This window comes from Anopheles aquasalis, chromosome 2 (genome assembly GCF_943734665.1).
Source record: "Anopheles aquasalis chromosome 2, idAnoAquaMG_Q_19, whole genome shotgun sequence".
Lineage (NCBI taxonomy): Eukaryota > Metazoa > Arthropoda > Insecta > Diptera > Culicidae > Anopheles > Anopheles aquasalis.
This window is the reverse complement of record NC_064877.1, coordinates 48,682,302-48,706,925: the sequence shown is the minus strand read 5'-3', so window position 1 is coordinate 48,706,925 and position 24,624 is coordinate 48,682,302. Positions and strand designations below refer to the sequence as shown.

The window sequence follows — 24,624 nt, the reverse complement described above, 5'->3', positions numbered from 1 at the left end:
TGTCATCCGGTCAGTCCTTGGTGCATAGAATCAGGGCATCGACCACGGTATAGATTTCGTCAAAGTGTGGCCGGCTTTCGGGCTCGTACGACCAGCACTTGAGCATGAGCCGGTACATCTCCGGTGGAGCACCCTCCGGCGATGGCATCCGGTAGCCTTCGTCTATTCGCTCGCGAGCCATCGAGTTGCTCATTCCTGAGTAGGGCGTATCGCCACGGCTAAAGATCTCCCACACCAGGATCCCGTACGACCAGACGTCACACAGCGAGGTGTACTTTCCAAAGTTAAGCGCCTCCGGGGCAGTCCACTTGATTGGAATCTGCTTCATACCGCCAGATACTGTGTGGAGGAAAGAGAAAAGAAGGCGAATCAGCAGTTGTACAAATTGAAGAAAAGCGCCGACGATGGTGCTCTTACCGATATACTCTTCCTCCTCCCTGGACATTCCAAAGTCAGAAATCTTCACGATGTTCTCGCTCCCGATTAAACAGTTTCGAGCCGCGAGATCACGGTGGATGCAGTTTTTCGACTCCAGGTAGCGCATCCCGGCGGCCGCATCTCGGCACATACCCATCATCTGGCGCTGGCCCAAGGTGGTTGCATTTTTGCGCAAAAACATCAGCAACGATCCGCCGGCCACCAGCTCCATCACGATCATGATCGGTTGCTTCTGCACGCAGATACCGATCAGCTTGACGATGTTGGGATGATCGTACTGCTTCAAGATGCGTCCCTCCTGCAGAAACTTGCGCTTCTGCTCCTCCGGTAGCGTCATGCGGCAGGTTTTCACCGCGACCAGCGTGTTTTTGGAGGATTTCAGCTTCGCCTTGTACACATCGCCGAAATTGCCCCGGCCAATCTTGTCCAGCAGTATCACGTCATCGTTGCTCAGCTCCCAGCGTTCGCGCAACACTGGCTTACGCAGCACCGCACCTGACCGGCCCGTCACCGGCAGCTCCGACTGGTACTGGTGCACGATCAGCTCCTGTATGCTGGGGAATGCCGGTCCTTCGAAACGGTAGTGGCCCTAGCAAAGCATAAAAGATAAAGTCGCCGATGAGCAAGGGATGGGGGGATCAGGTTGAGTGCCAGGGGGGCTTACTTCCGCCGTCGTCTGCACGATAAAGTGTTTGTGACCGTTCCAACAGACACTGAGTACGGTTTGGCTTTCATCGTTTCGCGTCGTCTCGCGCACCAGGAAGTCACCTTCGTTTCTTAGCAACCGCACCACCTCTTCCCGCGGCAGCACACCGTGGAACCATTCTTCCTCATGCAGTGGCCGGTTTGTGGACAGCGTCATCTAGAAAGGCAGTCAAGGGTTGCGGTTGGTGGTGATTGAAAACAATGGAATCTAATAACAAGTGGGGAAAGGATAACCGAGCAATGGCTTATGTACTAACGAAACCAGAAGCCAGATGGTGTTGCCTAACGGGTGCAAACGAAGGAGGATGCGGACTCCAATGGTAGAGGGTATGCGCGTATGCGAATCCAACCATCATCAGTTACCACGATCGTATGGCAGTGACAAATGGGCAAAGTTAGTGTTCCCGCTCCTATTAATATCGATGCTAAAAGGCCATCCATTAATGCCAGGAACCAGCAATCATGATCTGCGGCAGTGCGATCATGTATGTCGCTGTGTCACTGCGTCACTGATAGGTCTAGTAGTCGATGTTGTACAACAACCTGCCTGCCTCACGCCAAAGCAATCGCCAATTTGGCACGGCAACGGCCAACGCTGTTATGATCGATCGGTTGGGATGGTTTTCGTGAGCAGAATAGAAACTTGGCGCGCGACAATCGCGGACATCAGTGCAAATTAATTTCTTTTGTTTTCATCGATTTTTATCGGTCGCATGATCGGTAAGGAAGCAGGAAAGTGACCCCAAACCGAAACAAGTGGGATTTAGGTCCGGCCATAATTGAATTTAAATCTTTAATGCAATCCCATTACGCTCGGTTCCAATGAGATGCCTGATACGAAGCGAGATTCTGGTGCATAAGGTCCCCCATTTTAGGTCACCATATCTGTTTGCCTGTTGTTGTCTTGGATGTTTTGAGTGTCTTTCTCGATCAATATGGGTCAATTTGATTTACCTATTTTTTACACTTTTTGAGATCTAGTCCCTTTTAGATGGATATTCTTGGAATTATAGATAGTTTGTTGCGTTACTAAAACCCATGTTTAAAAGCATAAAATGCTCCAAAGTCAAGACAACTGGTTTAGACCTTTGGAATCATTTTGATGAAAGTTATAAGCTTGGATTTAAGATTAAGGTGATTGAAAATAGCCTAAGATAGCCTTCTGGGACGCTCAAGGAATGGAGAATGAAAAAAAAACACTATCAAACGAACTGAACTGAACTTTGCTTACCATCGCTTTGGTAACATCTCCCAGTTTCTAGGCAACCACCAGGTGGCATTCAATGACGGTTGCGATTCCATTACGTGCATCCATTTTTTACCCAACCCACAAAATCATTCGTAAAGCGGGAGGAAAATCCGTTCACGAAGCGTGATCCATCACGGCACGGATGATGAACGGTATCGGGAATGATCGAGAGCAACCAAATTTCCCGTCATACCCGGCGTGTGTGAGAAAGAGAGAACAATTCGGAGAAAGAAAAAGACAGAGAGAAAGAAAATCAGCAATCAATGTGCAAACACTGAGCTCACTGCACTGAGCATCGAGAATGTGAAAGAAAGCTCAACAACTCCAGTGTGGTTTGCATGAGAGAAAACGAAAAACTCGCTTCATGTCACCATTTTGTAGCACATCCTGGCCCTGTAAATCGCTTTCGTCTCACTATATGCTCGTGTTTCCATGAGAGTATTACCATCAGCAGCGTCATGATCCGCTTCTTGCGTATGGGTGGCCTTGGTGGAAATACAAAATTGTGATAGACGCTGTCCGTATCGTACGAAGATTCTGTGGACCCGGCCGTACTAAACTCGGTAATACTCATTTTGCACGTAGGATTTATTAAACCACCCTCGGGGTTTGTGCACTATTAACCACTATACACGGCGAACGAAAATGGCACGAATGAAGCGACACGTAACGTTATTTGATTCTCTACGTTTCGCTACACTGTACGAAATATGCACATGTTACAGGGTGATGGGCAACTCAGCTATCCCTGGTTACAAGGAATAGGGTTATGGCCACAACTCGCGACGATCAAGCACCGTACGCCTCCACCGGCTGAGGGAGTTAATTTTTCACTGAACATCATAATCGAAAGAATCGTGAGCAGAAGGGGACGAGCCAGGCACCGATACACCGACATTGTGTCACTGACGTGCATGAACATGAAAAACTGCCAAGAAAATGGCGAGAGAGGTGAGAGTAGACGGCCGGAGAGAAATTGGTCAAGCGGAATTAATCTGACCGCGCACCGGATGTTGCATTGCAGAAATCTACTCTGTGTGCCCAGTACCAATGCGGAACGGAATGTTATGTTATGAATTAATTTGAGTTTCATACTGAGAAGTCTAGTCTCCCAGAAGTGTCGCCGAAAGAGCGCGGACGGATCAGTCAAGAGCGACAGCTAGTATCTGGGCACGAACCGAGAACACGCCTCGACATTTCTCGCCGTGGTGCTGCTGGGAGATGAAAATCGCAAAACTTGCACAGCGTACAGCCCGCCCTGGCCCGCCTTACCCCCTTCTTTTCGTTGGCCGTATACTACCCGGGTCTAATCGGTCGCTAGGTTTAAAACACGTTTCTCCCGCCAGACACGCACACCTTCGTCAAAGCCTGCCATTTGAGATTTGGTATGGGTGCGATTCACAAGACGAAGCCAACGGTTACTTCGTTCACGTGTAGGTAGACATCGTGCGGTACGATGGCGGTGGCGATAGGTTTTTTTTTTGGTTGGTTGCAGTGTACATTTATTAAAAATAAAATCAAACCGCGAAGCGGCGCAAGATCAGCATGCGCAGAAAAACGTGTTCGCAGCATTGTACTCTCTCTCTCGTTTTCTCATTCTCTCTCTTTTTATCTCCCACTTTTTTTCTCCTAAAATGTCGTCACCATCGGCGACGCAGAATTCGATGATACTTTTACCACGTTCGTTACTGCCGCCCCCACCTGCACCGATCGACATAACCCTTCACATAACACTCGCATAGCATACCCGATAAATGGTCAGCTGTGAATGTCAACCAAGCCGCCGCCTGTCGCCGACGCCGATTTCAAATTCAAAGGTCACTTCGTTCGTAGACGAATAGAGATGATTGGATCGCAACGGGCCTATACCAGAGATACTACCGTACGAAACACTAGAACACCGGACGACGCGCTTTCGTGTTTGTATGAAATGTCGCAAGAAGTCCTCATCCCCCGAAGAAAGTATGACGAATTCTGCCACTAATGTGGGTCAAAGCCAAATGGTCAAGGTTAGTGTTCCTCGCACCGGACCCCAAATTATAATGAGCAACAGAATTCGATCCCCCGATAGGCAACAACATTTCACTTTGCGGTATTATAAATAATGAATTAATGGTTAGACAAATATAAGTGTACACACAACGGTTCACTCACATGACAGTAATGTTAGATCAAGAAATTGTGTAAAATAAATCCTACAAACCATTGATAATTACAGGTTAAACAGGTTAAACACAATTACACAAAACAACGAAGGAAAGGTTAAACAAAAAGTAATATCATAAATGCACGAAACTTAATCAAAGCCGGTAGATACAGACATGGGCGGATTAGCGGACACAAGTGTCACGGCATGCACGCAACAAATACTCACACCATCATCATCATTATCATCATCACCACCCTCACAATGGTCAGTTAGTTTGTGGGACTTAATCGTTATCACATCGATATCCTCATACTCGAGATTGATCATTTCCGATTCGGTTGCACGGCCTGGACGGGCGGTGTCTGCCTTCTTGTTGTCACCGTCGCCATCGCAATCGTCGTTTTCGTCGTCCTCATCGTGGCCACCGTTGCAGATATCGAGGCCAGGAAATTCTTTTACAAAATCCAACACCGTCTGGCTCGGGTGTATGGTTCCCGGGCGAACGATACGTTTGGAGCAGGACCTACATATTTCGCCCGATGGTTGATGGAGCGGCAGAAGATTGCTTTTACCTGGCACTGTCCCTCCACCACCCATCATCAGTGCCCTTTTGTGTACCAATTTGGTGAGCCTTTCCTTCAGATTGATTTTCAGGTTCATAGCCAGCTTGCTGGTGGTGCTGTTACTACCAGCCGGGTGGCTGCTATCGCCGGAAGAGAGAATTTGAGGAGCCTTCGTATCGTCACTCGATTGCGATAAAAGCAATGGTACACAATACTCTCCTCCTTCGCCTGTTGTTGATGATGTTGCATCGAGCTGGCGGCTTCCGTGATGTTCGGGTGTCTCAGTGTCCGAAAAGGTAAACCGTATTGCTAGCAACCCGGGACGGTCCTGATTGGGGATAAGATCTAACTTTTCTTCCATACGATCGTGCTGCTGCTGCTGGTTGGTGAGATTAATTGACGAATCCTTGACCTTGTTCGTCGAGTGCAACAGTTCCCGCCACGTGGCGCGTACGGTTTGCGAGAACTTTTGGCCACTCGGTTTAACCATCTGCTCCGGTGAACCGACTCTTGGTGGCTCGTCTACTAACAGCTCATCCTCGGAGAAGGTATTTGCCGGGTGGAGCAGCTGCTGCGGTTGGTCATACACCTCTTGCTCACTCTCGGTATCCCGTTTTAGACCACTTCGTTGCTGCTGCTGCTGCTGCTGCTGCTTGAAGGCACGGTGCGCTTTGGACGACTTACGCTTCTTTTTCTTCTGGCGTCCACCCGCCGAGTTAGAGGCGCCGCCATTTGTGGTGATCGAACCACGATCGGTGGAAGGACTGGCCGAGTCCGTTTCCTTCATCAACCGAAACTGCCGCTGTGAAGCAATGCGTGTGCGCAATCGGCCGGAAAAACTTTCAACCACATTCGCCACCTTATCCGGTGTTTCCGGTTCTACCGGTTCACTAAGTTGCGAGCTCTTTGCTCCTCGGATGCGCCGTTTGATCTTCTCGCGGAAGCTATTTGCTTTTTCGAACGGTGTCCCTCCTGCTGCTGCACGCTGCGGTACAGCGGTAGAGGATGTTGAAGATGCTGCTGTTGCCGCTGCTGCTGCTGCTATCAGCTCCGCTTCACGGCGCAGTGTCTGCACCCGTATGTATTCGTAATCCTCAGAAAGGCGGGCCGAGAGGCGTTGATGTTCGTCCAGCTTGATGTTCAGCGCATCTATCACATCCAGGTGCTGCTCGATGGAGGACTTCCAGCGGGTCGTCGTATCAGCGCGGGGCGATGAACGTTTCCTCATCGTCAGATACTTTGTTTCCGATTCCGTCGGCCCTTCATCTAGTTGATCCCCACCATCGTAGCTCTCTTCGCGTAGTAAATTGTTTTTCGAATCGTTCAACTCCTCAGCAGTATCGGCATCATCATCCTCATCATCGATACGATCGCCCATGGTTCGTAGTCGACGATACTTTCGCCTTTCGCCATCATCGTCCCCTAGCATGGGGGTGCGTGAATTAGGGAGATCGCCCATTGGACTGCTTTGCGAGTTGTGTGCGGTTGAACTTTGTTCATGGCGGAGGGAAGGAAGATGGTCGCTGTTGATATTAGTGTACGATGCACATGCATGTTCGCTGCTGTTCTCATCGGGGCTGAGCTCCCGCATCCCAAGATACGCTTCCATGTCTACGTAAACGTTTGAAATGCGGTTTTCGGGGTATGGAAAGGATTGCTCATCATCGATCTCTGGATTAACGGAACGGAGCTCAGCGTACAAGCTTGCTGATGAACAGGGAGCTAACGGTCGCAGCTGCGGCTGTTCCTGCTGTTGTTGCTGGTAGTGGTTAGTAGCGTGCGGCGGAAAGCCATCCAAAGAAGCTTGCACACGCTCACACGTAATAGTAGCGGGACTAGAAACACTATTTACCGTGCTCGCTGCTGTCGCGCGATGTCCTGGTTTGGGTGTTTGAGCTGGAGTGGTACCCACCGATCGGGGTGCCGCCTTACCACCAGTACCACCACTAGTCGCCGCTCCCGGAGGCCCTGATTTGCGTCGCAACTGATCTATTAACATTGACATCACACCACCACCTCCACCACCACCACCACCACCACCACTGCCACCGTTACCCGTGCGCAGTGTGAAAAATCCTCCCGCCTGCGATGGATTGTTATGTTGCGAGTCCAGCTATGGGTTTTCAAGGGCCCCATCGCAGGATGGGGAATGTGGGATTTTACACAACGCGATGCACAACGTTAGGGGGATGAAAAAGGGATGAAACAGGGATGAAAGGGGATTCGTTAAGTTAGTGAAAAAGTGGAAACAAAACCATCGCCAACCATAAACATCGATTATGTCTAAGGAAGAACTTCTACGAAAAACTCCAATGCGCGAGAGTAAAAACCAAAACCCACACCAAGTCCAGGGCACCTACCGATAGATCCTGACTGACAGACTTTTTGTTCTCGATAAGGTGCTCTACCGCGATGTCGTCACATCCGGAAGGTAGCTCTTCGCATCCGACCTCGTTCAGTGCTGTTCGTATCATCTCGACCAGCTTCATGGTTTGGCGTTCCTGGCACCGCAGGTTGTTCAACTCCTTTGATGATCTGTAACAAAAAAACACATAAGCGCAACCGGATAAGTACACTCCAGCCGGTAGCTCGATCCTTTCTGATAGCTTACTTATTGGCCGCAATCTGCTGAGAGTCCTTGCCTGATGCCCCGTTGCTGTTTCCGGTACCGTTGAGAATCGGTGTGGATGGCTTTGTTCCCGGTGTACTGACCGGGCTGCTGGAAGCGGGTGAGCTGCTAGTGGCCAGTGTACCGGTTCCGTTCGGTTCGGCGAGCAGCTTGGCTTGTCGTTCTTGCAGATCCTTAATCGTACCTTCGAGTTCCACCTGGCGACCGCGTAACCAATCCACCGTCAGGTTGTCGACGGTCAACGTGTTCGCTTGGAGTTTACCGAGACTGTCTTCGACGAGGCTTTCGTCGAACTGGAAGACGACCGGCGTGGTCGGTGATGTTTTGTGCTTATCCGTAAACTCGCGATACTCCTCCGTCGAGTTGATGCTCGATATACTCGTATCAATGCGTCGCTGTATTTCCACGTACTTTTCCGATGTGGTGTCACTGAGTTTTGCAATTTCTGACAGCAGATTGCTCCTTAAATATCAAAACAAAATAGGCACTCAAATGGAATAAGTTTATGTACTCAAACAAAAATGCACTAGGCGTGTACCATCACAAATTTGTCAAGAGAAAATACTCAAAATACATCGCTATTTCAAAGCAATAACAATTGGAAGTCGAAGACCTTTTTAGTCAGCCCTTAAGAGCTTACTATTCTGAATCACCCTCTCGCCTTTTCATTTGTCTTGCACTTAATTTATGAGATTTCTGTTTTCTCTTCTCAGGAGTATTTCGAAAGCATGAATTTTTAAAAAAGCTTTCACAAGTCACTTCAAATTTATAGAAACATATTTTTGGAAGAAAGGTAAGGTCTGGTAAAAAAAGATCTGCTGAACAATGGTGGACTGTTATGCGAAGGACGTCCATTAATGCTCCCTTCTACTATCTTACCATGCCTGGATGAATCCTTCCTGGAGCGTCTGCTGGTGTTCGAGAAGGCCGGGCAGTAGCGTTGTTCGAAAATCTTTCTCCACCTCGACCGCCTCGCTGATGAGCAGAACGTACTCGTTGTGGGCCTGGTGCAGCTTCCGGCAGGCTTTTTGATACTTGTCGATGACATCGTCCAGCTTTCGCCCAGACCGACCAGCTGTGGAACGATCGTAAGAAGAGGAAAGAAAGGGTGGGTGAACGGTGCATCCGGAACGAACTAGCGTTTGACCTTTGTCTGCCGTATAAACGAGCAGAAACCGCAACAGCCACTTTTGGCGTTATGGACGGTGCACTTACATTTGATATGTTCCTCGAATCGACCTCGCAGCAGTTTGTAGTAGTCTAAATGCTTCTGATATTCGCTTTTCTTCCGTGCGACGTCTTCTGTGAGCTGCAAGGACAAAAAAAGTAAGGAGGGAATAAATAAACGGAGTTCAGAGGAGGACCAAAACGAACTGACTAAGCTATTGGCTGAATGGCAGCCACGATGGTTATGATTACCATGGAAATGGCATTTGCAGCTGAACGGGCTGCTGCAATCTTATGGACTAATGGGCCCCGTATTACTGCAGAAAGCAATAAAAGTATCCCACAGCATACTAAGCTATAAATCATAAAGCAAACCACTAGCTAACCTTTGCCACCCCGTTGGGTTAACTATTGATGTCACGTAAAGAAGATTTGATTTAACCCGCTCTCCACTGTTCGCCCCTCAAAACCGGGTGAAAGTGTACGGCAAATGCAAAGCTGCTATCAAATTTTGGTCTGCACGATCCATGGAAGACGTCTGGAAAGCATTTTTTTTTGTATTCACAAACGCTACCGTCGCCTCTAGGAGTTGAGGTCAGGAAGCAGCTCGCCGGGATTCGAGACTATTCGAACCCATCCGAATGCACAAGACCAGCGTACAATGAATGCATCGATGCACACGCCCCGGGAACGTGAACTGTGAGTCGTTCATCCGAACACGTTGCTCATTTGGAGCATTCCCGGGAGAAGGATTTAAGGATGGCGTACTCTGGAACCCGGTGTGTGCATGCTGATGCCCCCGATGGCAAATGGTGATTGATTTTGGTGTTTTTTTCGCCGACTCTCTTCCATCGCTCGCCTCGAGCGAACTCTGACCGAGGATACGAGGGCACCACGTGTGTAGAAGTTCTCTAACGACCGTGGCCATCGTTCGGTACGCAAATCAAATTTCGAGAAAAAATATGTGTCTGATTGGTGAACGAGCAGCTAAGGACTGATGGTAGTAGATAACGGAGCGATTAGAGTTTTTGCTCTGCTTTTCAAACAGATTTAAAAGCGATCACCGATGATGCAGTTTTTTTTTACATCCGTAAAGTTACCAACGAGGTAGCATTTATAAGTCTCTTTAAAACTCGATTGCACTACGAGGACTTGGCAGTGTAACGACAACTACGCTTAACAGTAAACCTAGCATTGGACCCTATAACAGACTATTCGATCACCAATCAGTGGCCAATACTGGTACATCATATAGAGGGGAAGGTAAATTTCGTGTAGCGTTACAAGTGTCAAAACTTTTAAATAATTTACTCATATTTACACGTATTAGTGTGTGGCAGGAAATGTTATTTTGTTCTCGTAAAACAGTTCCGTTCTCCAACCAACCGCCTCAACGTGGAAGTGCTCCACTTCCACTGGTTGTGAAAATGCAAAAGATTCTCGGAATATCTGGTACTCCGCAGGATCGCTATCGTTTCCTACCGCCAATACTGTGCTTCTGCGTAATCAATGTAATACCGAAAGTGTTCTTCAAATATGAAAATCAAAAATCCTCCGTCCTCGGTTTGGCAGAGTTTTTCTTTCAATTAAACGGCCTAATAGGCGTAGGCGCCTTAATGGCGAAAAACGAAGAGCTTAAACTATTGATAAAACAAGTGGAAGATTTCGCCGCTAACGGTAAACTTTGAAAGTGTAACATCTTTGCAATTGAGACCTTTGTATTCGTTTCTTTTTTTTTTCTTTTTGGTTCTAGGTTTCCGCCATTCGTCACCAAACATTACACTGCATCTTGAGCAGTGCCAAACGCAAATCCATAAATATGTCATGGTCATATGTATAATGTTGGTTTGTGCTGTGAATTTCTTCAGCATTATGCCGATTGTAAGCTCGCTTTGGTCGTATTATTACTTCAGTCACCACCCAAATAGCACCTTTGAGTTCAGCGCTCCAATTGAGATGAACTTTTACAACTGGGATATCAAGAATTCGGTGATGGAGTATACCTGCTTCGAGGTTCTGATAACCGGCATCAACTACCTTATCGCAATATCGGTCAACTTAAAATCCGTTACTGTCTACAGTTTATCCAAGTATTGCATACTTTACTTCCAGCTGGTGGGCCTCGAGCTGGAGTCACTAGCTCAAGATAGTTCCGATTGGCCGCAGCGGCTAAAGTCGATCGTACAAAAGCACCAGACGGCACATGAATGTGCCAAGCAGTTGGAGACGATTACGGCACCTCTATTGCTGCTGCAGTTATCGCTCTGCGTAGCAATGTGCAGTTTCATGCTGCTTTTCTTTACCATTTCGGTTAGTATTAATGAAGTTGACGAGGAAGTCACAACATAGTGAAACAAGTGACCCTTTCTTACAGAATGGATTCGGTACGCAGTTTATGAATCTTTTCTTACTGTTTGTAGTTACCTTAACAGAATCGTTCATGTTTTGTATTTTGGGAGATCAACTGTCAGGCGAGGTTCGCGTTCCGGAGCTGCGTTTTAGGAGCGTTTTTAAATTTCATGCTTATTAACCACCATTGTCTAGGGTCTGCGAGTGGCACAAACCGTCTACGAGAGCTTTTCCTGGGAGAATGTATCGGCAAATATGATGAAACAATTGCAGTTCATTATGCTCCAAGCACAGCAGCCAATCGGCTTAACGGGAGGCAAGTTTTTCTTTCTCTCCATTGAACAGTTCGGTAAAGTAAGTTTCAAATTTCATTCAACTCACTCCTGCAATCAACCAAACGCTGCATTTACCATACTATTATCCGTTTTATACGCTTACTGTTTTAGATTATCAAAACGACTTATTCCATTTTCCTTGTCCTAAAGGACGCCATATGAGCAACGCTGGAAAGCACACGGAAGGTCAAACCCGAAGAAATTTCTCTGATTACTATTTAGCAGATTGAATTACCAGACCATCCAAACAGATGCTAGTACCACTTTTCAGTATAGTTTTAGTGACGCACCATTAATTCAACACAAACATGTGTAGTACCATTTCACAGTGCATTGAGGTGCATGCATTAAATCGCAACATTCTGAAGAATGTTGAAGCGGATGATAGCAAAAACAAAAACGATCTTGCATTTGTGTAAAAGAAAAGCTTATTACTACAGTGTAATCAAAAGAGGCTGCTGTATGCCTAGTATACTCTCATGTGGAAAACTTTTAGACATACATGACATAAATTAGGTTTCACTTTTATCACGTTACATACATCAATATCAGATACAAAGAATGACAAAGACAAGAAATGATTTCATAGGACCAAATAGGAATAGAAATTTCGCTTCGAATGCTCCAACATTGCATTATCAAGAGCCACTGAACTACCGCTTACGCTTACGATATGAGCATCTTTCGACGCTTTGCTTGAATGGCATTACGAATAGGATCATTAGATGCGGTGGAAAGGATTTCATTGCGCTGCTCTAGAGATCAAAGTGTTATCTAATAATAAATACAATGCTTAATTGCAAGCCAATTATAATAACCTAGCTAGTATCGAACTATGGAAGCCTAACTAGCATAATAATCTCGACACCGTCGTACTGGTCGCAGCAGCCAATGATAATGGTCGTGCTACAAATTGCTCCCACCGGAGAGCGGTGGAGTACCTTTTTCCGGTGCAAATATGTTAAATTCGTTTTCATTTCGCACAATTCACGTGTCGTCGCCCATTGGGGCCAGCGGGACACGGCCGGATAACGCGGTGATGCCCTCGGGGGGGCACACCACTTGACGTTGTGTGTACGCCGTACAGTCAATCTACTACACGGTATGTTTGTATCCCAGGTCCCACCAGCAAAGGGTGTTACATGCACGGGTGCCACCCCCATCCCCCTGTGTGGAAACTGTCTGGTCTGCAATCCCGTTTACACAATGCACCTCAATCAAACCCATCTTGATGCGACGATCTTGTTCTTCGATCACCGTTCTCGTGCCGTGCCGCACCGACATGGTGGTTTGCGGTATTTGATTTTGCGCAGAAAAAAAAAACGCGTAAACGCAACGTTTTCCCACACCGGCAGAGTAGGCTGCCGTTGTTATGTAGAATACGGTTATGCCGGTGCATTGTAGCATCTGCGGTGCATGAATAATAATTACTTTCATCAAAGACGGCGGACTTTCTATTTTCCCTTCTGTTGTTCCCTACGGGCATCTGCAAATGGCCTAATTACTGGCACGCTGGGAGCTCGTTGCGTGCATCGCATGTAACCCAATTTGTGTTTTATCGCGAGCGCAGTACTATACTAGAGAGTATTCCGTCACATATGGGGCTGCGTGACATAAGGTCTCTCTCCCTGGGGTGAGGGGTCAGGTTAACTTTACCAGCTTTGGCAACCTATATCTTATTCACTAGACGTTTATGCGCTTGCGAATGGACTGTTGGGTATTATTCAACTATTAATCAACAACCACGATTGCTATGACATGTTTTTAGTCCAGTATTGCGATAACGATTGGAAGAAGGCACGAAAAGGTGTCCTCAGAATCCTCACAAATAATGAAAAAAAAAACCAACATCTCACCACAGAAAGTCTCAGCGAAATGGTTTTAATTAGAGGAAGAGCACGAACAAAGTGTTCACCATTCCAGACGAAACCACTTCTCCCAGACAGAAAAGTGCATCGACTCGCCGGAGGATACTTCCAATTCCAGAAATTCCACCCGAGCGGGTGTGTCCTGTGGGTCAAATCGATTACAACGTTTTTATGCCCGCTCGAACAGGACACGGACATAGACCGCAGAGGAAGGGAATGTGAGAAAGAAACTAGTTCCCATCGGTCGCTCCAGACCGATCGTGGACGTTCGGTAGCGCTAGGATCCTTCTTCCGTACGACGCCCACCGTATCCGCCTTTGTGTTCGTAGTATTCGTCACTAATGCCATCACGAGCGATGCTGTCTGCCGGTATTGGAAGTGCCGTGGAAGTGCAGTGCACTTCGAACAACGCCCTCGCCACCAGACACACACCAGACATCCTTAGCTAGCTGGGATATCATTTATGTCCGCTCCCAGACACCCACGGTTTGCAGCAATCGAGTTTGTACGCTCATCCTTCACCAACGCCGCCGCTCATTCCTTTTTCGTTCGGTGCCGAAACTTCTCGAACGACGCAAAAGTCAGACGTAAGTCTTGCTTTTGGTTGCTGCACAGTTTCTTCTTTCTGGCCCCTTTTCCTGGTCCTGGCCATTGGCGGAAGTGTAACCGGATGGATAATGTGATACTACCCGGGGCTCTGTAGCGCGCTATGGAATGTTTAAAGCACGCTGCCAGCTTTCTTTGTGCAACTATATAGTTATACTCTTTCGATCAGTTTTTCTGTGTACAGTTGAAACAAATAAAATGTTAGAAAACTCGATAGTACAATAGAGGATGATAAAAAACCGAGATTCGTTTGGTAATTTTTGATTCAATTTTTTATGTTTAAATAATTTGAAAATTGTAGAATCTAGCGACTATAAAAACACTTCAAAAACTGTGCTATCGACTATTATGAACAATGTGCTTCGAGAAGACAAAAGACAAAGGATGTATGCACCTTAATTCAAAGGTTTTCTTCGGCGTGGTGTCATGAGCTGGGTTTTTTAATTTCTGGTAATATTTTTTGCAACGCTACCACGGTATCTGCTATCATGTCGCTTTAACATGCGACGAGAGAGCGATGCGCTTGTGCACCACTTGACAAAGGACGAATGAGTAAGTTTGAATTGAAATTTCAGCAGAATGAGATGGAACAATTTCAACACTTCCGGGTTTCTCAACTAACACTCTACCCACCACCGTCAGCGACAACAAAGACGAAGACGTTACCTCGAAACACGTCGCATAAGGACGAAGGATCCGAACCTACCCCAAGTGACGGAGAAGAGCAAAGGTTGTGAACATACCAATCGAAAGAGCAACATCAACAGTGCAAGGGTGAGCTGAACAACGAAACAAAAACGGGAAACCGGGAGCCATTCGTATAGAGAAGGGGGGTGATATTGATTTTTTGCGTTCCATGTCCTTATACAGTACAGTTTCAGAAAATGCTGCCATCTATCGATAAGGCTATCGTTGCCCTTCTTTTTCCTTGGCTCGTTGTCAATCCCATAAAATGAGATTAAGATTCACGGGATCATACAGAGATCGATAAATTGCAAGATCAATAAACATTGTCCAGCAATATGCTACTTGTCCAACTTGACTCCTTCTCTCATCGGCATCATGGCGATACTGTTGTTACTCACGGGAAATTCCCGTCGGTTGGGTGGGTCTTTAATTGGCAAAAACGAATACGATACTATCAATAGATGTTTTGTTGGTTGAACGGTAAGATAGGGGACAAATATGAGCGAAAAAAAGTTCCCAAACGACGATATGGCGCAGAGGGGAACTTTTTTTTTGTATTTCGTCTGTTTTATGATCTTCAATTCAATGTTATTTGCTCACACTAACCGGATGATGTGACTCATTCTTTGATAGAACCAAGTAGGCTGTACATGCGATTGATTCTGGTAGATGTGAGTCTACAAATAGTTTTTTTTAAATGGAATTCTCCGAAATAGAAGTGACTCATTATTGAATGAATAGCAAGACGAAATCTCTAGTTGTACCAACGCTTTGATGCTTTTTAATTTTTCAATGTGAAGACCGACGGAGTTTGATGTTACGAGCGAAACTTAACAGCTCTGGATAAATTAACATTTATGATCAATCCAAGCGCATATCAATTCCACAATGCAAGTTAATATCACATCCCATGGAAAATTTTGTTAATAGTTTTTGACCAGTTTTGCAACAATTGGCCTAGCATCATTATGTCGATAATTTTGCCGCTTTCTAGCAAGAGCTCGCGTTAAATTGATTTATTCTTGATGATAAGTTCTGCATCAATAGTTTCATCAGTTTCCGGAAGTACTTAGTGAACGACATCCATCAAAACTGGATCTACTATTTTTTTATGAACCCGATATGTGTCTGTAATGTTAAAATCTTCGCTTCTAAACCTTTGAAGCCAGATTTTGCAGTGTTTTTAGTCACGGCTTATTCACCATAAGCTTAAACCCATAAACGATAATTTTTATACTTCCCCGCAAAATGAACATTTCAGGCATCAATCTTGACGTTTTCAACTCGATAAAAAATATGTTAGAGTTAATACTATAAACAGTTACGTATTGCGTTTTAAAGGTAATAAATACCATTTTAAAACGACATAACCTATGAGGATGTGAACCTTCCCCAAACAAAATGGCAGAATCGTTACATAGAATCGAAAGAACTAATTCAAGGACCCAATAGTAAACTAAAAAACTACTAGCCTAAAATATAATTCATCAAACGATGACCTGTTTTTTGACGGCTTAGACTAAATGATTTAAATCATATTTGATTATTTAAAAAAACAATTAAAGAAAGGTAAAGTTTATTTCTTCGTGGACATTACCCATAAAGAAATTTGTGAAATATTCACAACAAAATAAAAACAAAATACTCCAGATTGTTTTTCTGCTTTTCTTCCTTGATCAAACTAGTGCATACTCTATAGGAGGCGGTGCGTTCTGCTGGCGACACTGGTGCACTGCGATACACAAAAGCACGCTTTCCAATGTATGTAAAACAAACCTTTTCTGCATTCGAACGGAAGTTTTTTTGTGGGAAGCATTACCGGGAGCACAACTCGTAAAAACCGTACATAAATCATTCGCAGCAGCAGCGACGTTGTCGCGCCAGCCCAAAACCTTTGGATTTGGAGCAAAGTTACTCCTGTGTCCTGTGCGCGCAGCACTCTAACCACCGGTGGTGGTGGGCTGGTGAGCTGTACACTGCAGTTACGGAACCTGCGGGACAGAGTTTGCTGCTTCTGAATATCGCAAACGTAAAAACGACAACCTAACTAATGTTGGCATAACCTTTGTCACATAAAGTCAACGCCAGTAGCAGCCAGGCGGAAGGCAGGCAGACAGACTACGCACAGGTCAACGGTCCTCTTCCTCTCTCTCTCCCCTGGTGATGTGCAAAACCACTTCTCCTTACACTCTCTTTCCAACCTCCCGCGTAGATGGTGCTGAAACTGAAACTGCACCCAACAATTCACAACGCTATGCTCTTATTTACACGCATAACTTATGCGAATCGTTTGAAATGGTGTCCTACCTACGCCCAGAACAACAGTTGCCGCCTGCAACTTTTTGCATTTTACAGTAGGGATACAGCAGGGCTTTGCGCTGGTTGAGGTAGATAAAGTGGACAAGTGCGGAAGGAGGACAACTTCTTTCAACATTATTCGAGGTACGGCTTTAAATTGTTGGTCTTCATGAAGGGTACGAAGCTGTGTTCTGGAGAAGTTTTAGGTACCTGGGGTAGCAGCGATGTAAAGTACCAAGCGAAGCTAAAAGACGTTTAAGAATTCGTGCAACGTAACCAAAAGTGAGCTTGCTCATAATAGGAGCAACCAGAGCTTCAATACACAGGAAATACTAGAAGAAATGTAATCGGTGATTTATAATGAGGCCGCCGGATAAACTTGTCACAAGAAGTGCAATCCAAACTTCCCGCGAGGGCTGCAAAAACAGGTTCTGCTGTCCTGAATAGCTAAACACTAAACTCGCTTAACCCATGCTCCCTAAAACTACCTATTCCCTTGAAAAAGGGGCGCAAAAAGGCTTCTTTCGTCAAATCGCCTTGTACCACCATTCATCCGCAACGCCGCGCACATAGCGGTAACTACTGGTCGGCCGGTTACTGGACAACAGGTTTATCGGAGAGCAACAACAGCAGCACCACTACACTACAAGTCGCTGCTACTCAAGTGCAACGCGTTGGATGCACTGACCATCGACCGACCGGACCCCGTACACGTAATGTGCAAGGTGAAGATCAAAGCCATACAATCCGGGGATGGCATTTGCGATCTTTCGAAGCAGCATGGAGCACCACCGTAGCGCTCTGATACCCGGTTACACCAGCTATCCCACACCGACTGGTGCGAATTCCCGTTCCGGATGTAAAAGATGTTATTCAAACGAGTCGCATAGGATTTGGTTTTCTTTAACCTCATTTGGGAGGATCGTGGTGTGTAAAGAAAACCAATGCAAAAAACCATGAATTAGGAATTCGACCTCGATTTCAGCATCGCGGATCCAGTTCAGTTACATCAGGTTAATGCAACCGTTGCTTACGGTTCGCCAAAGGGGGCTGCAGGGATCACAGTCGAGCAGAGAGGAATCCTGCCCAGATTCAACAACTACAGGGTGGCAACGTGGAAGCGATACACTCATTCTATTGCCTCCTGTAGTAAGTAGGACAGCTGATAATCAAATCTCCGTTTACTTTTTAAAAGAGTGATCTGTTTGCTAGTGAGTTTTGTTTTCCAGAAAATTCCAATGGATTCGTGTGGAGAGCAATTTGAGATGTTACATCTTCAAATCCTAACCAACAATCAAATAAAAAGAAAGCTATCACATCTGAATTAGACCAAAAAAATCGTGAACAGGACCATCAAACCGGGGAAAACACGGACCGTACGAACTCCACGGATGATTAAGGCGGTGATGGATCGCATACGAAAAAATCCGGAAAGCTCGGCAAGAAAAATGGCGCATCATATGAAAATAAGTCACACCTGCATGCAACAATAATAAACTTAGATATAGTCCTTTCAAGAAGCTGAGGATTCACGGGTTGTCTCGCAAAAATGTGACCGATAGGGTTGGCAGATCTCGGATGATCCTGAAGATGCACGCTGCTCACAAAGTATTTTTTTTAGATGACAAATTGTCGACTTTGAAGGCATCTCTGAATAAGCAAAATGATTGTATCTATGGCATAAGTGTTCGTGATTGCCTCAGCTTTGATCGTTTTTTTTTGGTTCCTTGTGCGAAGAAACTATATGGATAAAATGGTTTTTGTTTCCAATAGGATTCAGAAGCAGCGCATAAGGCATTGATTGTACAGACATGATGTGCGCAAAATTTGCCATGTCCTATAAGCTGATGAAATACTTCAGATACATTTAAAAACGACTGGTAAAAGGTACGGGATGAAATACAGAGCAAAGAAAAAAAAACAATAAAAATAAATAACATAAAAATAATAAAAATAATAAAAAATAAATAAAATGTAATAAAAAACCAAGGCGAAAATTTTTAAATGAATGAATGAAATTAAAACTATACCAAAATATAATATGAAACATAGTTTCCATTTTATGATTAAATTACAGTGTATCACTTCCACGTAATTTCCGCAAATGTGTATCTCATTTGGTTTTTTCATTCATTCTCATCAATCGCAAAACGTGTTGAGAATACAACTTCACTGATGTTGTACATTAGATCGAACGTAAAACGTAAACAATATCAGCTCATAAGAGTCGATTGCAATTGCCCAAGAATAATGCCATACCACGTTAAATAAAACAGAATTAGACAATTCAATAGAATATTGGGTAACAATCAGTTTGTTGCAGAATCTCTTCTTAACTGCCACATGAGCATCATGATAGAAAAACGTGCCCTGTGGAGCATCTATTGCCACGATAAGGTCGCATTCATGATCGACGCATACAATGAAATCAGATTGATTTAGTCGTGGAATACATTACATCCAATCTAAGACTACCGCATATTCACGATTGCGATACCACTCGAGGTGATCTACGTCGGCTGCTAGTTACATGGCGCATCTTGCAATATAATTGTCCTAATGCATAACATCACAGCATCCAGAATGGCACCGCACAGATCATTCATTAGAGCAGCAGGTACGTTTAAGTAAACGCCAGACAGATTAATTGTTCAGCTAGTAAACTCTAAACGTAGTAAACGCGGTTAGATGGTAAGCGGCGAGACAATCATCAAAATGATCTTCATCCATTAGCAATTAGCCGTGTGTTAGCGCCTTCAACGCGGCATGACGCGACTTATCACGGACTCTCGTTGGGTAACACGGGTTGTTTTCACTAAACGGAAAAATCACATACCGCCGATTACACCGCGGAGTTAACGGAGGGAAAAAACGTTTCAATTTTTTTCTTCCTCGCGGTAAGATGAAAAACGGTGCCAACAAGCTGGAACGATGATGATGGGCAACCTGGCTCACTACTGGAGACGAAAGCTTACCACCAAATCACCCAACCAACCACCGGCCATCCAAGCAACCGTATAATTGAATAAAATTGAATAAATTGATCGTGATACTGTGGGGTGTGGTGGCTGGTGGTAGGTTCACCTCGTGCAACGTTGAGGCGCAATGAAGATCTTTGCTTCTAATTTACGAGCGGCCGACAGGCTGTGGCAAGTGCCAACAGTTTAAGCATTTTTTTTTCATAAATTTTCCGCAGTCTTGGGTGCTTCCCCGGCTTTTCCCACTCATCCCAATCTGATGAGCAGCTACGAGTGGCAGTGATGTCGGAAGGTGTTTACGGGAACGATTACAACGAAATTGTCTCCCACACTCCCGCTACTTCCACCCCGTGGAGCCCCTGAACCGAAGCCTAAACCCACTGCCCTAAAGACATGGCCCAATATACCCGGCGCGTCGTTCATTTTCTTGGTCACCTGGCGGGCCGGGCCACTCTGAGAAAATCTGAAACTTCATCATATTTAACGGAGCAGAAAATCAACCGCCACAGGGAACCGACTAATCTGTCTCTCTTTATCTGTTAGCAGTAATTGCATGTTAAACATTATATCGAACTACACTAATGTAATGCGTGCCGGTAATTTGGTCTTGCCTATTTGTTTACCTCGTTGTTACTGTTAATGTAAGTATCCTCGCCACACAAGACGTCTTGTCATTTACTAGCATTTTACTACCCAAAACATTTTTCAAAATGTAATTGACGAATTATATGAATCTGAATGCCATTATCATCATCAAGGTCTCTAGTTCTTGATCGATGGTTTTCCAACACCAAATTTTTGATTTGTTGGGCGTAAGCCTTCTGAATTGACTTTGATGGTCGTCGTCTAGGACTTTCCTCGTATTTACCACGTTCCTGAGCATCCTGGAAGTCTTTTTCCCACTTATAAACATTTTTATTTAACTTAGTATAGTCACCAAAAGCTTTCTGCATCATTTTTCACGTATCCACAAACCAAATGTTACGCAAATTCTTTGCACAAAACATTTTGAAACATCAAAAAACGAAGATTTCGCTTTGGGTAGCTCACAAAAAAATGCATCTCTCAAAAATTAATAAATATTTTGACGTAAAACTTATCATGGTTGTTAATAACAGTGTCACAGTAATAACCTACAAAAATTAAAAAAAATCGTTGACACGAGCAAATTGAGTACCGTGTCCCCTTATATGAATGACAGTAGTATTTCATTCATTTGCCAATCTGCTTCTATACAGTCTTATGACTGTTTCTAGTTGAACAACAACCCCGTTAATGTATTCTGTGCAGTTTTATCGCAAAGGCTTACCCAGGCGGAATCTGTTTTAAATCAAGGGCAATCGCTCAGATAACGCGCAAATGGAGCGGGTGTATCCGGGGATCTCTCTCATCCAATTGTTGGACCAACCGCGCATCTGATCGATTGTACTATCGATTTAATACACTTAAAAAGGGCCAGCGCAGATAAGTGCTTTAAAGATAATACCCGTTCATCTGGCTGCTACAATAATGGAGGTCTGTGGATTGACTTTTCTCTTTTATCACAAAAAAACCTTGTTCAAACGCACATCCACATCATCTAGACCGAGGAGCGGGCGCCTGGGCCGATAACTATTTCCGAAAAATTGTTTTCCTTTTACAAATCCGGACGCGCAGTTGCTCCACATTTAAACCATTACGCGTTTTGTGTAACGGCGGCAGCCTCGAGAAGTGAACATCTGTTTTCCTGGCCCCGTTGTGATCAGTTGGTTCGGAGTGGAGAGCGGAAAACAGGCGTCCTCCTCCTCCTATACCATTTTCTTTTTCTGTACGAAATCTACCTCCCGGTAAACATCCCATCGGGGCCAGTTATTCCGGAATTGTGACTATCTTACTTTCGGGCCGGGGTGTTTATCAAATCATTTCTAAATGGTTGACCCGTGTACACCCGTCGTTGCCCGGTTTGGTGGTGAACAGAACGGTTACCAATACTACCAAAATTGTGGATGCGACTGTGGGTGGACAAATGCAGGGAGAAGACACGAGATGATCATCAAGCGCGACAAACGTTTGGTACGGACCGACTAGTGAAGCTTCCAGCTGTCTAAGAACCCAATTAATATCAATTCTGTGATAATTGGCGGCAATTGTGTCGCTAGAAGTTGGTTGAAAGAATTCTCAGAATTTTATGTACATTTCATTGAGAGCAAATGTGGAACGGTTTTGCTGTGGTCCACCATGACCTATGTAAATCGAACATCGTAGCCGATAGAGCCGCGAGGGAGGAAGAAACAAAACATGACTGTTATTACGTAAACAAGTACTCGAAAACATTCAACAAACGCGACCATGTAGTAGGACATTTGTTTTCAAAAGTGTAAATTTGAAATGTAAATCTCACCGACAAGCAGAGCCCCAGATAGGCCTGCTTGAGATGTGACCGAAGAATGTGTCATTATTTTTTTGGGTACTGCAAAAGTTACCACAGTGACGGAGTAAAACATCAGAGTAGGTGAAGTTCGCCATATCCACTGTTTGTTTATTCAATTACAACTGCTCTACTTACGTTAGCAGCCCCGTCCCGTTACATTTTAACTAACTTTGGCAAACTTCCAAACAAATCGAAGCAAATCGACAGACATCGGAGGTGGTGGTGCTGGGCTACAACAAATGATCAACACCAGCAGGTCTTCAAAAACATGCAACCGGCGGTCGGATGGTAACCTGCCGATTGCTGGCTGCAGGACGAAGACTTGTACCACCAGAAACCGGTTGGACTAGACACACACAACCGAAGCGAATGGGGGGCCACATCGACCAACATTACTATAAAAACCATCCGTCTGCGTACAGCGACCACAACGACGACGACGACGACGACGCGGAATGGCGTCAAGAAACGGAACGCGGTGTGGCCGCGCCATCGCAAACGCGAGTGACCTAAAATCGGTTTAGAGAGAGATCATAGCGCCAGTCTCCCGACTGTTGATAGTCGATTAAGATGGCAAAAACGCTACGATGACGAAACGTGTAGTAGCAATTTACCGTAGTGGCCAAAGCTGTTTCATTCTCCCAACGCAAAACTCTCTTTTGTTTCCTTCTATCATTAATGACATTGAGGAAAAGACGACCGACTAATCATGCCACAGCCCTGCTCTGACGTGTTGGTGTAGGTTAATTGAGTTGATAATTTTTTGACACGATCGGAACCCAGCAGACGACATTTTGGGTGATCACCGGTTGGCATTGCTTTCTAGAAGCGACCACGTACAAAGAAGACGGATCTAAGTTCCCTGCGCGTTAGTATACGCGTTGCTATCGTGCATTTTCTCAGTGGTGTTCGCATGCTCCGTTGCTATAACCGATTTGACAGCTGTTCTGGGGGATCTCAAATGTTCCCCGCTTCTATTTTTTGGCTCTTTCTCCACGCGTTGCTAAGAGAAAGAGAGTAGATTGCACCACTAACGCCGTCTGATACATCTTCTAAGGCTAAAGGGAAAAGGTCAAACCGGTAGACGAATTACTTCCGGCGCGATGAATAACTTACTACTGGTTCTTTGGTCTGCAGATAGCCTCAAGGGGGGGGGGGGGGGGGTGATATCGGGATGGTAGCTATCTAGCAATGAATTGATTATTTAACGGTCGTGTGTTTGACTGGAAATGTCAGTAGCCAAAACCGACTACGAACCATATAGTACAGGCAGTTACTTAGCTAACGATATCGGAAGTACCAGTACAATTTAAGTGCTTGCGTAATTCTAATTTTAGCACATTACGGTATCCCCATTAGCACATGCTTAACATGACGATGTCATTGTGGTTTAAGATGGATGGATAATGAAAAGAAATAACCATTTGCTTCGCTATGATCAATGTCCACCAGCAGTACGGACAATCTTTAGGCGTTAGAAGATGCTCCTGCAACAGGAGTAGATCGCTAAACAGTAAGTATTTTCCTGTTTGCAGAGTTACTTTACTGTTTTGCAGAGACTTTAATAGTTTGAAAAATCTGATCTGCACAGTATATTTTCTTGGGAAAATTCAACCCAACCAACTGTCGAGCAACCGCACAATTGGCAAGGCTTGCCGACTAGCTGTCTCTGCTCCACCGAACGATGACCTCTCTCGCTGTCGTCGTTACTCTCCGAGCAATTTTCATTCAGCATATTTTCACCATGACACAATGCTCCTCTTTTATCGCCGCGTCGCCAGCTGCGATGGTGAAACATTGTGCGAGGGACAGTCATTCGCGTTCTAATTTCTATAATCTAGTTACCAGCCGAGCATGAGTGCGGGCGCTTAGTGAAGGTACAAGCAAATTTCCAATGCCCACCCGATGCGATGGACGGAGGTCAGTATTGTGGTGCAGCACGAAACCAGCCACTATCATTCACTAACCTTCCTGCAACAAAAGCAACCGCCAAAAGCTATGCTCACTATTTCACCGTTGTAGCAGTGACGGGGTGACCCAAATTTAGCTTTAAATTAATTTCTTTGGCACTTTAGCTTTTACCGCGCTCTCCGGCAGCCTGACAGCCATAAATGGGCTGACCAATTTCACCCGTAGCGTTCTCTGTGTGGTTCGGTTCGGTTCGGACTCATACTTAGAACGAACTCTGGTGGC

The 24,624-nt window shown here is 45.2% G+C and overlaps 1 protein-coding gene across 5 annotated transcripts in view; it reads right to left on the bottom strand.

Annotated features, from left to right (window-relative positions):
* Positions 1–4: 4 nt before the first annotated feature.
* The window catches only part of LOC126581837 (tyrosine-protein kinase Fer), a 33,257-nt gene continuing 8,637 nt past the window's right edge, over positions 5–24,624 (bottom strand). The window contains exons 4-11 of one of the 5 annotated variants that reach the window (XM_050245764.1): positions 8,949–9,042; positions 8,613–8,808; positions 7,716–8,195; positions 7,465–7,639; positions 4,767–7,217; positions 1,103–1,300; positions 418–1,027; positions 5–339 (exon numbers count right to left, since the gene is read on the bottom strand). In XM_050245764.1, coding sequence (XP_050101721.1) covers positions 11–339; positions 418–1,027; positions 1,103–1,300; positions 4,767–7,217; positions 7,465–7,639; positions 7,716–8,195; positions 8,613–8,808; positions 8,949–9,042 — 4,533 coding nt within the window. In that variant the 3' untranslated portion in view covers positions 5–10. Of the gene's footprint in view, positions 340–417; positions 1,028–1,102; positions 1,301–2,374; positions 2,402–2,837; positions 3,144–4,766; positions 7,218–7,464; positions 7,640–7,715; positions 8,196–8,612; positions 8,809–8,948; positions 9,043–24,624 lie in introns of those variants that run through there. The other 4 variants (XM_050245765.1, XM_050245766.1, XM_050245767.1 and 1 more) reach the window with 4 other exon arrangements.